The 18,530-nt window shown below is 47.4% G+C and overlaps 1 protein-coding gene across 1 annotated transcript in view; it reads left to right on the plus strand.

The window, feature by feature from the left end:
- Positions 1-18,530, plus strand: part of DIPK1C (divergent protein kinase domain 1C) — a 51,041-nt gene that overhangs the window by 17,448 nt on the left and 15,063 nt on the right. Inside the window, exon 3 of the mRNA XM_032595451.1 lies at positions 15,360-15,595. Within this exon, the coding sequence (XP_032451342.1) occupies positions 15,360-15,595 (236 nt within the window). The remainder of the gene's footprint in view (positions 1-15,359; positions 15,596-18,530) is intronic.

Raw genomic sequence — 18,530 nt, forward strand, 5'->3', positions numbered from 1 at the left:
TATATAAAACCAATTATATGGGATTTATAATTGAGGTATTATATTATATTATATTACATTATATTATATTATATTGTGGGGTTTATCCCACCAAGGTTGAGGGTAGTGTTAACAGAATGCTTCAGAGCCTTTATATTTATATTATATTTTTATAAATATATATATTTATAGCCTTAAATACTTGTATCTTTTTAAAAAGCAAGCAAAAAAAATCAGTGAGCTAAGTTTCCAACTTCAGAAGTTAGGAGAAAACAGAGAGCTCCCTAAAGTCTAAAAAAGGAAATAACAAAAGACCACTTATTGCCAGATAGAAAACAAAGCGATACGAAGACTCGCCAAGTTAAAAGCTGGTCCTTTATTTATTTATTTTTTTTTAGAGAGAGCGTGCACAAGCAGGGCAACAGGTGCAGAGAGAGAGGGAGAGAGAGAATCCCAAGCAGGCTCTGCACTGTCAGTGCAGAGCCAACAGCGGGACTTGATCCACAAACTTTAAGATCATGACCTGAGCTGAAATCAAGAGTTTGATGCTTAACTGACTAAGCCATCCAGGGGCCACAACAGTTGGTATTTTCAAACTTCTGGTAGATCGCTTAAAGAAAAAGAACAGTTATAAATACATGATGTCATAATGATAAAGAAGAAAGACATGAGTAGATAGAGGGGCTGTTAGAAACTCTTACTGCTACATGTGACTCAGGAAGAAATAAAGCCCCAATAGTCCTGTAACTACTACAGAAATGCAGGTGTAATTAAAAATCTTCACACAAGAGCACACCAGGTCCAGAAGATTTTACAGAAGCCTTCTAAATTTTCAAGAACCAGATCATTCCGATCTTACACAAACTCTTCCAGAGGAAATGCTGTCCAAGTCATTCTACGGGGGCAGTATAAACTTTGATAACCAACCAGATAAAAACAGTTTATAAAAGGGAAATGAGAACCTTATTTTACCCATGACTATAGATGAAAAGTTCTAACAAAATATTAAACTGAATTCAACTGCGCACAAAAAAAGATAAAAGGCTATGATCATGTACCAAGCTGGAGTCAGAGGAATTCAAAGATTCTTTGATATTTGCATATCTATACATTTGATTTACTGCATTAAGAGATCAAATGAGATAAGCTATGTGACCATATCAATAGATGCAGAGAAAAGCCTTTGATAAAACCAACATCAATTCATGATTTTTAAAAAGCACCTCAAGTTGATAAATGATATCTATGAGAAACAACATACATCATTGTAAAAAGGAAACTATGTGGAACTTGAGAAACTTAAGAGATGTACGGAGGAGAAGGGAAGGAAAAATAAGATAAAAACAGAGAGGGAGGCAAACCATAAGAGACTCTTAAATACAAAGAACAAACTGGGGGTTGATGGGGGTGGGGGATGGTTAAATGGGTGGTGGCTATTAAGGAGGGCACTTTTCAGGATGAGCCCTGGGTGTCACCCATAAGAGAGGGATCACTGGATTCTGGATTCTACTCCTGAAGCCAAGATTACACTGTATGTTAACTAACGTGAGAATGAAAAAAATAATAATAATAATAAATAAAATAAAAAGGAAACAAAAAGAATTATTCCTTTTAAGGGTAGAAACAACAGAATCTGCAAATAGGACCCGTGTGTTGAAAATATAGAATCTGTATACTGCAAACTAAAAATGTGATGAAAGACATCAAAGAATGCCCAAGTAAATGGTGAAGAGGTTGTGTCCATGGATTCGAAATCTCAGAATAGTAAAGATGTCAGTTCTTCCCGAAATGATCTGAAGATTTAATGCAGTTCCAAACAAGAGCCCAGCGGGATTATTTTTGTAGATATAGACAATCTAATTTTAAAATTTATATGGAAAAGCAAAAGAATTAGAATAGTCCCAGGCAAATTTCAAAAAGAAGAATAATGTTGGAGGAATCACAGTGCCCTAATTTATGCTCACTGTAGGACAGTAATCGTAACAATGTATACTGACAAGGGTAAGCACATAGATCAATGGAACAGAATAGAGTCTAAAAGCAGACCTACATAAACATGGCCAAGTGAATTTTTGACAATGGTAGAAAAAGCAGTTCAATGGAGACAGGGATAGCCTCTTGCAGCAAACGGTATTAGAACAATTGGATGTCTGTATGCAGAAAAGGGATCTTCACCTCGGGATTTATTCCAAAAAAAATTAACTCAAAGAGTGAGACCAGGTGTTAGGAAATAAAAAGGCAAGCTCTTTATTGAGAGATAATATTTATATACCACATAACCAGTAAAGACTTTTACCCGGAATGTGTAAAGAACTCTCAACTTCAACAGTAAGAAAATCAATAAAATTGGCGAAAGACACGAAAGACACTTTACTAAGAGGATCTGTGTGGTGGCACACAGTAGATGTTCGACATCATTAGATGCTAGGGAATGCCAATCAAAACCACAGTGCGTTGCCTATAAGCCTCGCGTGTCCCCTTCATCCCAGTGTAAATCCCCAGAGGGCAGGGAATTTACCCTGTCAGAATGGCTAGAATAAAGGAATACTTACAACAGCAGTGTCTACTGAGGATACAGAGCAACTGGGACTCTCACCATGCTGGTGGGGTCGTAAAATGTACAGCCACTTTGGAAGGCACTCTGGCAGTTTATGATAAAGTTAAGTCATCCCATTGCTGGGTATGAAATTCCTAGAGAAATAAAAATGTATGTTAACACAAAATCTTGGACACGATTATTCACAGTAGCTCAGTTCATAATCACCCCAAACTGGAAACAACTCAAATTGTGGTACATTTATACAACGGAATATGACCGAGTAACACTAAAAAGGAATAAATTATTGATACACGCAAAGACTTCCATGAATCTCAAAAACATTGCGTTGGGTGAAAGAAGCCAGTCTCAACAATGTACGATTCCATTCTACGACATTCTCAAAAAGTCAAAACTCTGGTGATGAATCTATATTGCTAGATTCAGTGATTCTCAAAAGAACAAAATTTCGTGATTACCAGGGGATGGGGGGAAGGGAGAGGTGAGTGCAGAAGGGGGAGGATTTCGATGATAGGACTACTCTCTACATATGGCTATACGAATCTATTCATGTGCTGAAATTCAGAGAATGGTATACATGCTCACACAAGAGTCAATTCTACTGTAAAAATAACATAGTAGAAGCTAGTATCAGTTAGGACTTGTACAGTTGATTTTTATCATGCGCTTTTTCTGGATTTATTTATTTTTATTGAAGAGTAACCGACATAATATGTATTAGCTTCAGTGTATAACCAAATTATTCCATATTTATATACATTACAAAAAGGAAGCCACAGTAAGTCTAGTTACCATCTGTCAACCACACAGCGTTGTTACAATGTTATTGACTATGTTCCCTGTGGCTGTTTACAAACTAACTACCAGCAAGCCCTCATTGTAGCCGGATATCTTATAGCTCCCAGTAACAGTTGTACAGTTTCTTCAGTTACACAAATAAAACATTGATTTAGTTACAGGAAATAAATAAGTGGGAACAAGATGCGGGTAACCCATTACTACCACTTCTACCAAGAATGACTGGAGGTTTAGAAAAAAAAACACGAAAAGATTTGCAAGCATTGCAAAAGATTGGAAAGGATTGCAAAGGAGGTAATCAAACCACCCGGATTCGCAGTGGGAGAGGAGGGAGACTAAAAAACTACGAGAAAAGAGATGCACACCCCCCTCCTCAGTGCAGATGTTCTGGTCAGGCTGCCTTGAGCCAAGAAGGGGAGGGAGTTTGTGAATGAACCCTGGAGTTCGAATGTTCACAGAACTAGACTCTTTACCTCCTAGAAAGGAGGCTATTGTTTAGCACTGAAAAGTGACTAAGCCGTGAGAATGGCCAAAAATGTCAGAGTACTGAGAACGCTATGTGCCGTGAAAAAACAGAAAGAAGAACCTGGAAATCTGTCATCTGCACGGCAAGGGGACAAGCATAATGTTAATGTTTGATCAGAGAGGGTCCCTCCGATAGGATAGAAGCAGAGCCGTGGGGGGGCCTGGACCCGCTCTGAGACTTCCCTGCCCTGATGATTCCCTGCCTCACATGCACACCCTCCACTCGTGTCAGAGGAGCAGGACAACACGGGCAACAGCCCAGCTCCGCGTAGACAAACCAGTGCCTTCTGAAATTTACAATCTACAGCGGCAGCGATGTGAAAGGGCACCTAAGGCTTATAGACAACTCAGCAAACCTTTCCCGTTACAACCGCAATCTGCAAAGGGAGAAGGATAAGTGTGTTTGCAGGGAGGAGTGAGTGAATAAGGGAAAAACTTACGTGATGGAATGAGAGAGCCTGGCAGCGAGATTGGAAAGGGAGACGTGGTGTGGGAGGAAGGCTGGTCCGGGAGGGAGGTAGGTGAGGACCGTGTTGAGCTAATTGGCCTGCATGGATGAAAGGCAACTTTTTTTTTTTTTTTTTTTTTTTTTTTTGGCTAGAATCACTGATTGCTTGCATTGACTGGCATTTGTCTATGAGATTTTCATCCTGAGTATGCTATAGCCTTGGCAAACGTGTAAGATACAGCTTTTGTAACATTAAAAAAAATATATTGCTGGTCTCTGTTGGTTGCGATCAGAACAGACACAATCCATGCTTTATAGAGAGTCCGTTTTCTGATTTCACAGAGGCAGCCATGCTTTATCAGGAAGGCTCTCTTCCATTATTGCTTAATATTTTTATTTATGGACAATCCTGTATTCTAGCAGAGACTCAAGCAGATCTTTGTACACCGTGTTCATAGCAGCATCATTCATAAGAACCAAAAGGGTGGGATCAACACAGGTGTCCACAGACAGATGATCAATGAGCAAAGGTGGTCTATCCGCACAATAGGATGTTACTCAGCCTTAAAAAGGGAAGGAAATTCTGACACAAGCTACAAGATGCATGAACCTTGAGGACATGCTGAGTGAAATAAGACAGACATAAAAGGACAAATTTGTAAGCTTCTACTCCTGGGGTACCTCGACTGGCCAAACTTCTAGAGACGGGAATGTAGAATAGTGGTTGCCAGGGCCTGGGGAGGGGGCAGGGGAGTTCATGTTTAAAGGGACAGAGTTTCCATTTAGGAAGACAAAACAATCTGGACACAGATGGTAGTGATGTGGCACAGCAGAGTGAATGTACTTTAATGCCACGGAACTGTATGCTTAAAAATGGTTCCGATGATAAATTTTATGTTATATATTTAACCACAATAAAAAAAAAATCATGTTTTCTAATGGGGAGTTATATATCTTCCAGGCACTTGTTTTATTATTAAAAATTAATATCACCAAGAAAAATATATACTACCATCAATCTATTTATGAGCCATTTTCATAGCTTATCCTTAATCATTTTCTCTTTGCTCATTGATTCAGTGCTGGAATTATCTAGAAAACTTATTAAAGTGCATACTGATTTAGGAAGTTACCTTGTGGCTTCACGGCCCTTTTTAAAGTTCTATTTAGTTTTATGAAAAGCATAGCTAGTGGTAGGATATGAGGAGAGGCATAAGCAATGAGAAATCTTGTTTCTGTGTTAGTTTGTGCAGAAAGTATCCTTGGGAACGGTATAGAAACATGTTGTAATTCTTTAGCTAACTTTTGAAACTGCTTAATTTCTCTTTAGCATCTTTTGGGGTGCTGCCTCCCACAAGCTTACTCTCTACAAAGTATTCTTCCAAAGGACTTTCTGCCCATTCTGAATCTCAAGGTTGAGGTTAATGAGAGGAGCTTGTGGGAACTCTTCCTGCTGACATTTGAGGACCTACTCAGAGTAATGGCCTGAAAGCTGAGGAATTCAAGATAAATGTCACTGGCTTTCCCCTCAAGAAGGTCCTTGGTTGAGTGGGAGAACCAGATTTGTTAAAACACACACAGAAGCAGATAGGTGCTGCGGGAAGGTGTTTAGACAGTGGGCAGGGTAGGGAGGGGGGGAGGGGAATCAGTAGGTGAATGGATAAATAAACTGTGGTACATCCAGACAATGGAATATTATTCGGTGTTTTAAAAAATGAGCTATTGAGCCATGAAAAGACATGGCTTCCGGAACTTCAATGCAGAGCAGTAAGGGAAAGAAGTCAATAAGGAAGGCTATACACGGTTCGATTCCAGCTACACGACATTCCGAAAAAGGTGAAACGATGGAGATGATAAAAAGGATCAATGACTTCCAGGGGTTGGGGAGAGGGAGGGGCGATTAAAAGGAGCACAGAAGATTTTTGGAGCAGGGTAAATACCCTGTTTAAAATTATAACGGTAGATACATGTCATTAGACATTTGTCCAAACCCACAGGATGTGCGACGCCAAGAGTGAACCCTCATGTAAGCCACCTGCTTTGGGTGATTTTGATGTGTCAGTGTAGATCCACCCATTGTAACAAATGTACCTCTCAGAGGGGTGGGGGTGGGGATATTGATCAGGAACGAGGCTGTGCATGCCTGGGTTATCTCTGAACCTTTCTCTCATTTTTGCCGTGAACCCAAAACTGTTCTAAAAAGTAGTCTAGTTTAAAAAAAAAATCCAGTGTTGGGTGTGAGAGAGGGGTAGGACCAAGAATCGCCCTGGGTTTCTGGACGCCCGGTGGATTGTGATGTCATTTGGTGAATTTAAGGCTCCCAGAGGAGCATGATATCCTAGACTAGAAAAAGGCTGCAAGGCGCTTTCTGGGGAGCAGGGCTCAGATGGCAGAACCCTTTCTGTGTAATAATGCAAAAGCCACTGCTATCTTTCAGCAGCACGTGGAGAGCTAAGATGAATGAGGGTGAGGGGAAATTGGGGTGCTTTGACACCAAGGCTTCTCCTGTGGTGACACTTAGTGACCTTTGGTAACAGAATCTAATTCCAGGATTACCAGTGTTTTCAGGGCGTTGATTTGGTAACGTAGCCGCAGCAATCGGCTTCTCTGATGTTAACAACCTCAGCCCCAGCAGAGAGTTGAGAGCTCTCTCCTTTCATCTGTGGTGACAAAGACCCACTTAATTAGGCGAACAGAGCTGCAGACTATTTCGGGCTTGCTCTCGGCGAAGAGTTGCATGTCATTTGCCAAAAGGGAAGTAGATTCCGGAATGTCCCCCTTTCCTAAGGACCCTGGTGTAAGAGCCTCACTGCCAAAGAGCATGATACGTATTTTAGCCTGGGAGGTGCTTCCACAGGACTAGAATGGGCTTGATATGGATCTTTCACATGTGCTCACATGAAGACAGCCCTGTGTGCAAAGTGTCAGCTGCAAAAGGGTGCAGGGCGGGACGAAGAAGGACCAGCATCTGTGGGGCCGTTCCCATCCCTCCTCCCGCACCGGAGGGAGATCCCAACCAGCAGCTGTGTCTTGAGTTGAAATGAAAATACGAGAAGAGAGGCCAAAAAAAGGTTAGAAATTTCCTAAAGTTTGTTCTAAACAATGTGGTGCAACTGTAGGTGGTTAGGAAACCCCAGAGACTTATAAACCAAGGCGAGCCCTGTAAGGAACACAGTGATTCATTCTGTGCGAAGATTTCTGGCCAACCTTAACAAACAAACAAAGACATCAGCAAAATCGCACAGCGGAGACTGCAGTGAGTGGCTCTGGAAGTATTACATTCAAAAGGGTATAGAAAATAATGCTGAGTGCCTGTAGTTTCTCAATTCACTGCCCTTAAAACCAATATCGCTGGTGTTCCAAGATCAATGAACACCATGTGTATGTTCTGTTGGTACTGAATCCCTGTAGCACCTACAGAGGACACAGTGCTCCACCTTCTCGTGCTTCAGCTCCGCTGACAAATCATGACAAGCCAGGGTTTCCCTCGCGCAGGCAGACTCTTTCCATGACCTCAAACCAGGCAGTGCCATGAAGAAGAGAGAGCCTGGGCTCTAGGTTCTAAAATGTGAGTCCTACTGAAAGGTCCTACTTACAGGAGAGTGAAGGCTACGTACATCGTAGGCCACTTCTGGTCATTGAAAATAAAAATGAGATTCTTGATTAGGTGATGCCTGATCAACTTTAAAATCACAATAATGCCACTTTACATCTACTGCCATGGCCCCTCACCAACGTAACAAGTGTCGGCGAGGACACGGACAAACTGGAATCCTCGTGTATTGCTGATAGGAATGTAGAATGACATTGCTGATAGGAATGTAGAATGACACCACTTTCAAAAACCATTTGGCAGTTTCCTAAGGGTAAACATAAATTTACCATAAGAACCCACCATTCCATTCGTAGGCATTCCAGTAAAATGAAAACATATGTCCACATAAGGACATGTACATAAATGTTCAAAACAGCACTATTCACAAGAGCCCAAAGGTGGAAACAACCCAGATGTCCGTCAGCCGATGAATGAATAAACAGTTTGTGGCACATCCAGAACGGGATGCTATCCAGTAACACGAAGGGAGTAAAGGACTATATATTCCACATAAATGAACTTGAGAAACACTGAGTTAAGTGAAAGAAGCTCGGTGGGAAAGACACCTGTGATCCTATTTATATGAAATATTTAGGAAAAAAAAATCTGTGGAGGCAGATTAGTGATCACCTGGGCTGGGGATGGGAACAGGCAGCGAATGTAGACAGGCAAGAGAGATCTTTCTGGGGTGACAGAAATGTTCCAAACTGGATGCAGTGATCATTGCACAACTGTGTTTTACCAAAAGTCATTGAATTATATACCTGAAACTGAGGAAATTTTATGGTATGTAAATTACGCTGCATAAATCTGTTAAAAAATAAGATGCTGACTATAACCCAGCAATCTGAGAATATATGGGGTGCAGGATGCCTGCTCTAGGAGGCTGCCTGCCAGTAGAAAGGAGGAATTATATTCTCTGTTTAGATGGGCAAGAATCGAGAGGGGCAAGAGCCACTGTCTTGTTTCTGGGCAGATGATGAGAGATTTTCTCTGACCCCTGGAAGATGACAAAGACGAAAGAAAGAAAAAATGGTATAATCCCATGGCTTAGCCAGCAGCCCCTCCAACACCATGGCTCACAATCAGTCCTTTCAGGGTCCTTGAGGAAGCTCGGAGTGCAAGACCTAGCAGTGATCCTGGATTGGCATAGGTTTGGCGACTAAGCTGAAGACCTGTCTTCTGGCAGGGTCCCTCGGGGGTCCTGGGACAGCAGGAGGGCACAAAAAGGAGCAGAGATGCGCATATCCTTCTGCAGAGAATCCCATGTTGTAGAGCATCTGTTCCCGCCAAAGGGGGCTAAGACTCTGTTCCTTTCAGCTCGACATCTTTGACACCAAAGTATGGTGCTTATAGGATGGGTGGATGGATGGATGGATGGATGTATGGATGGATGGATGGATGAGTGGATGGGTGGATGGATGGGTGGGATGGATGGGTGGATGGGTGGATGGATGGATGGATGGATGGGGTGGATGAATGGTAGATTGATGGTTGGATGGATGGGTGGTGGGTGGCGGATGGTGCGGATGGACGAATGGAGGATGGATGGATGGATGATGGATGGACGGATGGACGGATTGGTGGGGTGGATGGATGGATGGGTGGATGGGTGGATGGATGGGTGGATGGATGGATGGGTGTGTGGGTGGATGGATTGGATGGATGGATGGGTGGATGGATGGATGGATGGATGGGTGGATGGGTGGATGGATGGGTGATGGATGGACGGATGGGTGGATGGATGGATGGGTGGATGGATGGATAGATGGATGGACGAATGGAGGATGGATGGATGGATGGATGGACGGACGGATGGATGGACGGACGGATGGATGGGTGGATGGATGGATGGGTGGATGGATGGATGGGTGGATGGATGGATGGATGGATGGGTGGATGAAAATGAACTCCTACTATGTTAAGCAGTATTATAGAAAAATGAGCAAGGTTGGGCAACCACAGAAGATGAAGAAAATAGCACTTAGAAAGTGATTCAGGGTGGCCCAGGGCTGTATCTGTCAGACACCCAGCATTACAGCAGCTGATGAGACCAGAAGCTATGGATTCCAGAAGCTCTGATGTTTGCTTCTCCTCAAGTAATTCATCTCTTTAAACAATATTTTTTTTTTTACTACACAAATAATACATGGTTATCTTAAATCAAGTTAAAAACTTGACAATAAAAATTTTTAAAAAATCACCTGTCCTTCCTCCATCTGGAGGTAATGGTGTAAACAATTCGATGTCTCTTTCCATACATTTTTATGTACATGCAAAAATATATGGTATGCGTTTAGAAAAACAGCTTCAGATGGGACAAAATGTTTTAAAATCTGCTTCTTCACTCAGTAACATATCATGAGTGTCCTGTACTGGTCAAGACTCTTTCCATTGTAAATAACAGAAACGCAACCCAAGCTGGTTGAGTCACAAAGGGAATTATGCACTGGGTAACTGAAAAGTCAGGGGCTCAGATGAAGTCCTCAGCATCCTTCCCGGAGGCTGCCTTATTCTCCAGCAGATTCTCCCTGTGGTGGTCCCTGGTGCCTGCATCTGCAGACCCTGGCCACCTCAGGGGAAAGAAGCTCTCTCTTCCCCACCGATCCAACAATAACGGGGTCCCCTTGGCTCTCAGTGGCCCTTGGGACTTCACCCCTCTTGTGGGGAAGGTGCTGCTTTCCGTAGCAGGCTTTGTCTCAAGCCCATCCCCATTGGTGGAGACCAACTCCAGAGACTGAGTGGGAGAGGGCATGATCCCCAAGGAAACGTGGGGTGTGTGATGACAAAGGAGGGGAAAAATGACACCTTCTCCTGTGATACCTCTTGTGTCAACATAGACTTCCCATCCCAGTTTCTGCTGACTGATATCTTTTCCATGTATGCATGATGGAGTTTACTAACCAATCCCCACGATCCTTTTCCAACTTATTGTTCTAAAGTGTATTGTAAGGGACATCCTGATGCTTCAGCTTTGCCCAGATCCTTCAAGGACGCTTATTAATTCTCCTAAGTCAGGGTAAAACGGTTACTGAGTTTATAAACTAGATGATCCCAGGACTCTTGGCAAGATTGCAAAACCTCCGTCTGTTCACATCCCAGACCTCTGGCCTCTGGTTGTAAAGGATTCCCAGAGAGACCTACCCCCGGTCTCCCACCCAGGCTGGCCCAGACCCAGAATCGCATCTCCTTCCTTTCCAAACAAAACTCGTATTTTAGAAGTACGGCTGATCTCAGGATACCCGGGTGGCTCGGTCGGTTAAGCATCAGACTCTTGATTTCGGCTCAGGTCATCATCTCACGGTTTGTGAGTTCACGCCCCACATTTGGCTCTGCACTGACAGTGTGGAGCCTGCTTGGGATTCTCTCTCTCTCTCTCTCTCTCTCTCATCTCTCTCTCTCTCTGCCCCTCCCCCCCCTCACTCTCTCAAAATAAATAAATAAACTTAAAAAAAAAGAAGTAGGGCTGATCTCACTTCAGACAAAAGCAAGGTAAGTACTCGGACAGAGTAAAATCCAAACGATGGTATAGTTTACTTTCTGAAGTGTGGAATGTGTTTGAGGAGAGATGTTTTTTGAGCGGGGTGGGAAGTTGGACTGTCTCTTAGTTTCTTCAGGCTTACCCTCCCTCACCCCATAACCCCATAACAAGTGACCAGAACCACGGCCCCTTCTGAAAGGTGGCCTCCTCTTCTGTGTATTTCACTGTCAGGCCAATATGGCAGCCACTGCTGGGATGGGAAACAGAGACAGATCGGAGGAAAGCATGAGTTAAAATCCTGTTCCGACAGGATAACTTCTGCAAATGACTGGTGAAGACGACAAACGTTCGAAATGTTCTTGGCCTGTGGCAGATACTTCAACAGATGATCGTGACAGGTATAGACCCTTTTGCACTCTCACTTCTGGAGAGTGCTACGCCAGAATCGAAACAGGAATTAGAAGGTCACACCCAGAAGCAGGTGTGTGGGCCTCTAGCACAGCCACTGCCACTAGCAGATCCTATAAAACAGGTCATGCCCTCTTCTGTGAGATCTTAAATAGTGGCATTCACTCAGTCCACCCTGGCGGGTCGCTCAGAGAATCACACGAGCTAATGCCTGTGAATGTATCAAGAACTATACAAAAACAGGCATAGCTGTTGTTACCCAAGCCCTTTTAGGAAGAAAGATATTTTTATAAGCTCAATGTATGTGGAAAGAAGCAGAGTCATGCACTCATAAACCTATTTATCTAGTATAATCAGAGTCAGAACACTGCAGAACTTTACCTTTTTTTCTAGCAATGACCTAAAAGCAAAACGTGCACGCTCTTCTCAGTGACAAGTTCAACTGTCAATAGAGGAGTTCAGAACCCAAAGGATATGTTCAAACATATTCCTAACCCTGTGATGTGTCTGGATTGCTCAATTTAGCCTCAGGAAATCAGAAAGAAATATTTATGTGTGAAAAGCACTTTCTCAAGAAAAATTCCACAGGGTGCTCAACGTTTTCTACCCTTTCAGGGGAAATGCTAGAATTGCCTATTCCACTCATTTCTTCAGCAGATACCTCTTTACATCAGGTACCAGATTGCAGGTGCAATAATAATAATAATAATCAGGTGTTGGGGTTACAACATAAAATAAGACAGTGCCTAGCCTCAAGTAGCCTCTAGTCTGATGGAAGAAATAAATGAATAAATACAGGCCAGTCTAAGTGCTCGATAAAGCAAGCAAAGCCTGATCACATAGTGTGTTTCCTCCACTCTGTTGTGGAGGGTCCTGGAGGTCTGGGCACAGGACACGGGTCCTGGACTCGGGAACACAGGGGCCTTCCTTCTGCTTGCGGACTTTCGCCTGGGTGGTATGCAGAGCAAAATATCCATCTCCTTCAAGACAGAGGAAAACCGCCTTGTGGATTTCTGCATGACTGCAGCAGTATTGGGGGAGTCTCTGTGCCTGGCCGTTTCTAATATGAGGACTCGTTTTCATAGTTTGGCTAAGGGAGCAGGGGGAAGGAGTTCTTGGGTTTCATACCATTTTCCTAAGGAGTCAAAGCCTATTCAAATCAACCTGATGGGAAGCAGGCACTGGGCCAAGCCACTCCCCAGCTCTGCCTGTTGCCCTACTCCTGACCCGCAGACCCCCGGCCACCCCCTCCCCCGCCCCCGAAGGCTGTCGGTCATCCTGAATCACGAAGCACGATTGCAGAGCACCAATGTGTAGCAGGCAGGGCTCCTGGGAGATGAGACCCAACTTGTTTTTCTTTGTTCATAAAGCCAAAGCTTCACATTCTGTTGTTAATGCCATTACTTGTTTGTTTGCAGCTCTAGGGGGAATACCTTCAGTCTCAAGGGCACAGCTGGCCTGGAAGCGACCTTCATGTGACTACCCAAAAAAGCCCCCTTGGGACAGGTGATTCAAAAAAGCCCCCTGCATGGGGCCCCCTAGGGAAAGGGTTTGGTGAGCTGAGCTCTGGTGGACTTCAGTCCCATCCACCTCTCCCTTGACTTGTGCAGTGTGCAAACTGCCCAGCAGGATAGCAGTCCGCATAGATCCTGCATTCTGAGGATTTTATTTTGGTCTAGAGAGTACTGTAATTTTTGTGTTAAAACAATGCTGAATATGTAAAGGATCTCTTTATTGTGGGGTTATAATTTTGTTCCTGTGTTTTTTTTCTTTATAAAATGCCAAAAGAAGTGTGACTGACATTTTTAAAAACTTACCGAGAAGTAGAAGCTGCCCTGCAGATCCTATTTGCAAGTTCTGCTTCCTGTCTGTGATTTTTATTCCTACGTCGTAAAGGGTAAGTGCTCACGTGTCTTTACCTCATTTCTTCTTCCTATTCCAGCCCCGGCTCCCAAATTCTTGGGAAAGGAATCAGCTTTACACCATCAAGTCAGGATTTTGAAGCAATATTCTGGGATGTCTTCTGGGCTCCACAGCTATTTTGAAATGAGACAACCAAATTCTGATACGGCCAGTTTAGCAGAACATTCGCAGCATTGCTTCTGTTTGGGTGTGCCCTACTCTGTTTGGGAGTAGGACAGAAATGGGGGTACTGGCCATACAGAAGGAACCCCAGCACTGCTGGGGAGCAATGGATTCCCAGATCCCAGCGTCTGCTGCATTAAGGAATATTGCCCTGTACCCAAAGGGCTCCTTTGGTGGTATTTGTTAATTTGATGTTTCGCAATTTCTAGAGACTCCTACCCGCGGAGCCATGAAGGTTAAATGGGTGAGTGGCAGAAGAGGCAAGGTTAAGAAGCCAGTTCCCCAGGGATAATCAGAGCGGGCTCCACCAGGGCCGGCGTAGTTTCCTGTTTTTCCTACACTCAGGAATGGACATTGAGGCACAGAGCAGGCAGGAGAGTGATCCGCCCTGGGCTGGCCCAGGACACCGGGGAACAAACTTTTAAAGTGAATGCAAGAGACGGGCATTCCTGGGGCCGGCAGCCTTCGGAGGCCGTCAGCTCTGACAGGTCACCTCCTGGACACCCACCTGGGCCTCTCTTCTTGGGGGAGCAAGGCTTTTAGGGAAGGAGGAGCAGCCGCGCAGGGAGGGGTGGAGAGGGCTGGCAAGAACCCGAGGCAGCTCTGTTGGCCAGGGCGCCCCCTATTTGATATAACGACTGGGATTTGAATGTGGAGGCGTGCTCCCCAGATGATGTTACAAACATACATAAATACGGATTTAGACGCATTTAGGGAACACTGTCTCCTGGCCAAGGGGTAAGCGTTTAAAGAGTGTGGCGCTCTTTATCCCTGGAAAGCACACTCGGGCGTGTTTCGGCATCCTGGGCCACAGCGGTGGGGTGCAGTTGGCTCCTTGGGAAAGGCGCGCGGGCGGGGGTCGCCAAGACGTCCCGAAGGTCCCAGACCCCCGACGGGGGCTCACCCCGGGAGGCAACGTAGGAAACCCAAGTTGGGGCAGATTCAGGGGAGAGAGGAATGTAGCCGAGTGGTAAATGCGGGGTTGGGGTGGGGGGACAGAGCTGCAGCCAAGAGCAACCAGGGACCGTGGCGGGGGGGGGGGGTGGTCTGTAGAAAGATAAGGTGCGGGGCACCGAGCAGCCACCCCGAGAAGAAGAGGGGAGATCTTGCTGAAGTAAGATGTGTTAACGGAGGAACTAGGAGCCTGATCCGGTGTGTGTGTGTGGGGGGGGGGGGGCGGTGGTGAGTTTGAATCCACGCGGGTTCTGCGATTCGTTTCACAGGGGAACTGGTCTTCTTGGGAAAAGGTGCAAAAAAAAAAAAAAAAGTGGAAAAGGTGGCAGGGTGTGCGGGCGGAGCAGGGCGCGCAGCGCGCAGACCCCGGGAGCGGCGAGCGGACGCCCCCTTCGCCCGGCGCGCGGGTGGCGCGCAGGCGGGGGCCGGCGGACACTCCACCCCCACCGCCACCCCCGGGCCGGGCCGGGCCGCCGGGCCTACCCACTCCCTCGCGCTGCCTCTCCCCCGCGCACCCTCCCCCGCCGAGTCCGGGCCGAGGCGGCGGAGCCGCGGGTGAGAGCGCGGGGCGCGGGCTGCGGGTCCTGCCGGAGCGGGCCGGGCGGCGCGGGCGGCGCGGTGCGGTGCGGGCGGGCGCGCGCTGTGGCCTGCGCTGCGTGGACCGCGGGCTGGGTGCTGGCGGCCGCGCTGCTGCTCCGCGCGCACCCGGGCGTCCTCTCCGAGCGCTGCACCGACGAGAAGAGCCGGCGCATCCTGGCCGCGCTGGTAGGTCCCCGCCGCCGCACCGAGCCGCGCCGCGCTTGCCCCGGGGGCACGGGGCGGGACACACTCCGTGGGGGCCCCGGGAGCCGGGCGCGGCCGCGGCACCCACGGGGTGGTGTGTGGGGGGTGGGGTGGGGGGTGGAGGGAGTGCCGATGCATGCGGACAACCGTTCTCTCCGCTCCGGAGTCCTCTGCGGCGCGACGGAGGTGTCTCTCCCCTGTCGCCAAAATTGGTCCTTTGTCCCGAGAGGTCTTCCTGCCCAGCTGCTGCCCTGCCGCCCCCGAGCCCGCGCTCGGAAAGTTTGCAGGTCGGCTCTGAGTCTCCGGCCGCGCCTCGCCGCCCGCGTCCGCTGTGGTGCGGCCGGGCTCGGGGCGCTGGCGAGGGCGCGGGCCGGCGGCGGGGACCACGCCTCTGCCTCTCGGGTCTCCTTGCCTCGCCCAGCGGCTGTCTGGGATTCCAACCTGGGGGTCCCTCCCGAGCCCAGTGCAGGCGGCTGGTAGGGCCCCTGTCTCCCGGCGCCCCAAAGCCGCGGCTCTCCCCTGCGCGGCTTGTGGGACCCCCGGCGGAGCGCGCTCAGGCCAGGGGACCCCGGCAGACCGGGGTCCCGGGGGTCGAGACCGCAGTCGTCCTCCAAGAGGGGTGGCCTGAGGGGTCCTAGGCGGGCCGGGCGGTCAGAGACACAGCGTCGGCTTGCAGGCTGCCTGGCGCACTGGGTCCCAGATGCTCTTTTCGCTGAGTCCAAACGTTGGGTGCTGCTCAGTCTCGGTTTGGTGGGGAAGATTATGCGCATGGGGCGACTTGAGGAAAGGTAGGAATCCCCGCAAGGAAAGCCAAAAAGGCCAAGACACTGGCAACTACTGTTCCGTTGGTTTTTTAAGCGGTTGTCCGCTTCCTAAAACAGTGACCATAGAAGCATTTGCTGTGAAAAATTATTTTCTAAGAAATCCCGAAGGGGAAGAAAAAAAAAAAAAACGCATGGGAAGTTTACAGACCGATTGCTGACATATGAGTGGGTGTTTTGAGAGTGTAGGTTTTCAAAACTTCAGAGCCTAAAGGTTTAAAAAATTCTTAAGTGAGATTGGAAAAAATTAAAGTCAGTGAAACATACAAATGGACAGAAATCGTATTCTCTAATGGAATCTGACATGTGTCATCATGAACTCATAATAATGCAAGTAAGACCCTCACCACGGATTCCCTGCATCCTGTGTATCAATCATCCATCCATTACCAGGCATGTATGGACCCTGACGCTGAAGTTCTATCAAGTTTTCTGTAACTTGGTAACAAATCATTGAGTTTCTCAGTGACCTATATAAAAACTCCTTTCACTTATAAAGGCTTCTCACCCCCCCCCACCCCGCCCCGCCGCTGTTTTTAGGGCGACTGACTACTTTTAATGAACAAAAATAGTGTAGCCAGGATGGAATAGCTATTCACAAGAATAATACAGTAATCTTCTACATTAAAATTAAAATGCTATTTTCATGTAGTTGTCTTTGGTTAAGTGGGAAAAGGACTAATGGAAATTATATGGCCTAATATAATTGAGCTAATCATAACTTTCCCAGCATTCCAGCCCATAAATTAAAACCGATTCTGGTTAGAGGCTCTACCGCTATGTCTCCAATAGCAGCCATCTGGGCTCACTTTTAGTTAACACGAAGCTGGAGAGATAGATCCTGCTCCTGAAGCCTCTCAATCCTGCCTGTTGCCAAAGGAACGAATCGAAATGCCGCCTCTGTCCTGTCTCCCTGAAGTTCGTCTGACCTTGTCTCAATGAACTGAGTTTTTGGGGCGCGTCCCCTGGCCGCCCTACTCAAGGCCATTATTTCTTACACGCGCTCGGGGCTTGGCCTTCTCTGCCTCTCTCCCTGCCTCCTCGCCTTCTACCCTCTCCATTCTGGATGTGCTCATGTCAGCCCCCCTCAGCACGCTGGTTCCCAGCTCCCCAGGACACTCTGAACCAGAGCAGGGTTGGAACAGCACGGCGGGGCCCGCACCGCAGACTCCGCTGGGCCCTGGCTGCCGGGCAGAGGCCGGCACTGTGGCCTCCCAGGACTCCAGCTGAATCGGCCCTCTGTCTCCTGGCTCCCAGGCACTTTCAATGCATCCTGCCTGGCTTTTGTCCTTCATAAGAAAACTGGCTGTTATTTTTCTGACTGCTCTCCAGGCCCTCATTAGCTTTCCCTCTGAATACCAAGCTCAGGGGGAGCCACAGGGAGCCCCCTCCCTCCCTGGCAGAGATGGTGAGTGCCTGCTGGTGTCCCAGGCCTCCGGCATGACAGGTGCCATTGCCGGCCTGCGGGGGAGTCTGTAGACAAAGGTGCAGAGCTCCAGTGGCTGGGGAGTGGGGCCTGCTGGCACCCCCGAGAGGTACCCCCGCCTGCTGAGGGAGCCCAGTGCGCTCCATGGCCCTGGATGAGGGGAGGGCTGGAAGAGCCCGCTGGCATTTCTCCAAGGAGTCGAGCCCTCCGTCTCCTAGCTTTGCATTTTTTGAGTCAGACTGCTGCGCTCCTCTGCGCCGTGGCTTTCCAGCACATCTCATAATCAAGACATCCGTAAGCCCCCTTCCACTTCTCCGTGAGGTTTCTAGAGCCCTTCTTTTCCGGCGAGCTGTGACAGGGCCACCCCAGGCTGGTGAGCCTTATGCTGTGTCTGATTATTTACAACCCCGGCTCCCCCCTTCTGCTTGCAGAGCGCTTCACACGGCCCAGAGAGATGTTGCAGGTGCCCGCTGGGCTGACTCCGGAAGGCCCTGTGCAAAGTAGTTTTCCCTGTATTATTTCATTCTGTCCGCCTCCACAACCCCTGGGGGGTATGGGCTTTTACTGTCCTCATTTCAGAGATGGGAAACGGCGCCCCACAGAGGTAGAGTATCCTGATGGCGCACTGCGTCACAGAGCCCTGTGTGTAACCCTGTGCGCTTTGGTAGTG

The sequence above is a fragment of the Lynx canadensis genome, chromosome D3 (genome assembly GCF_007474595.2).
Source record: "Lynx canadensis isolate LIC74 chromosome D3, mLynCan4.pri.v2, whole genome shotgun sequence".
Lineage (NCBI taxonomy): Eukaryota > Metazoa > Chordata > Mammalia > Carnivora > Felidae > Lynx > Lynx canadensis.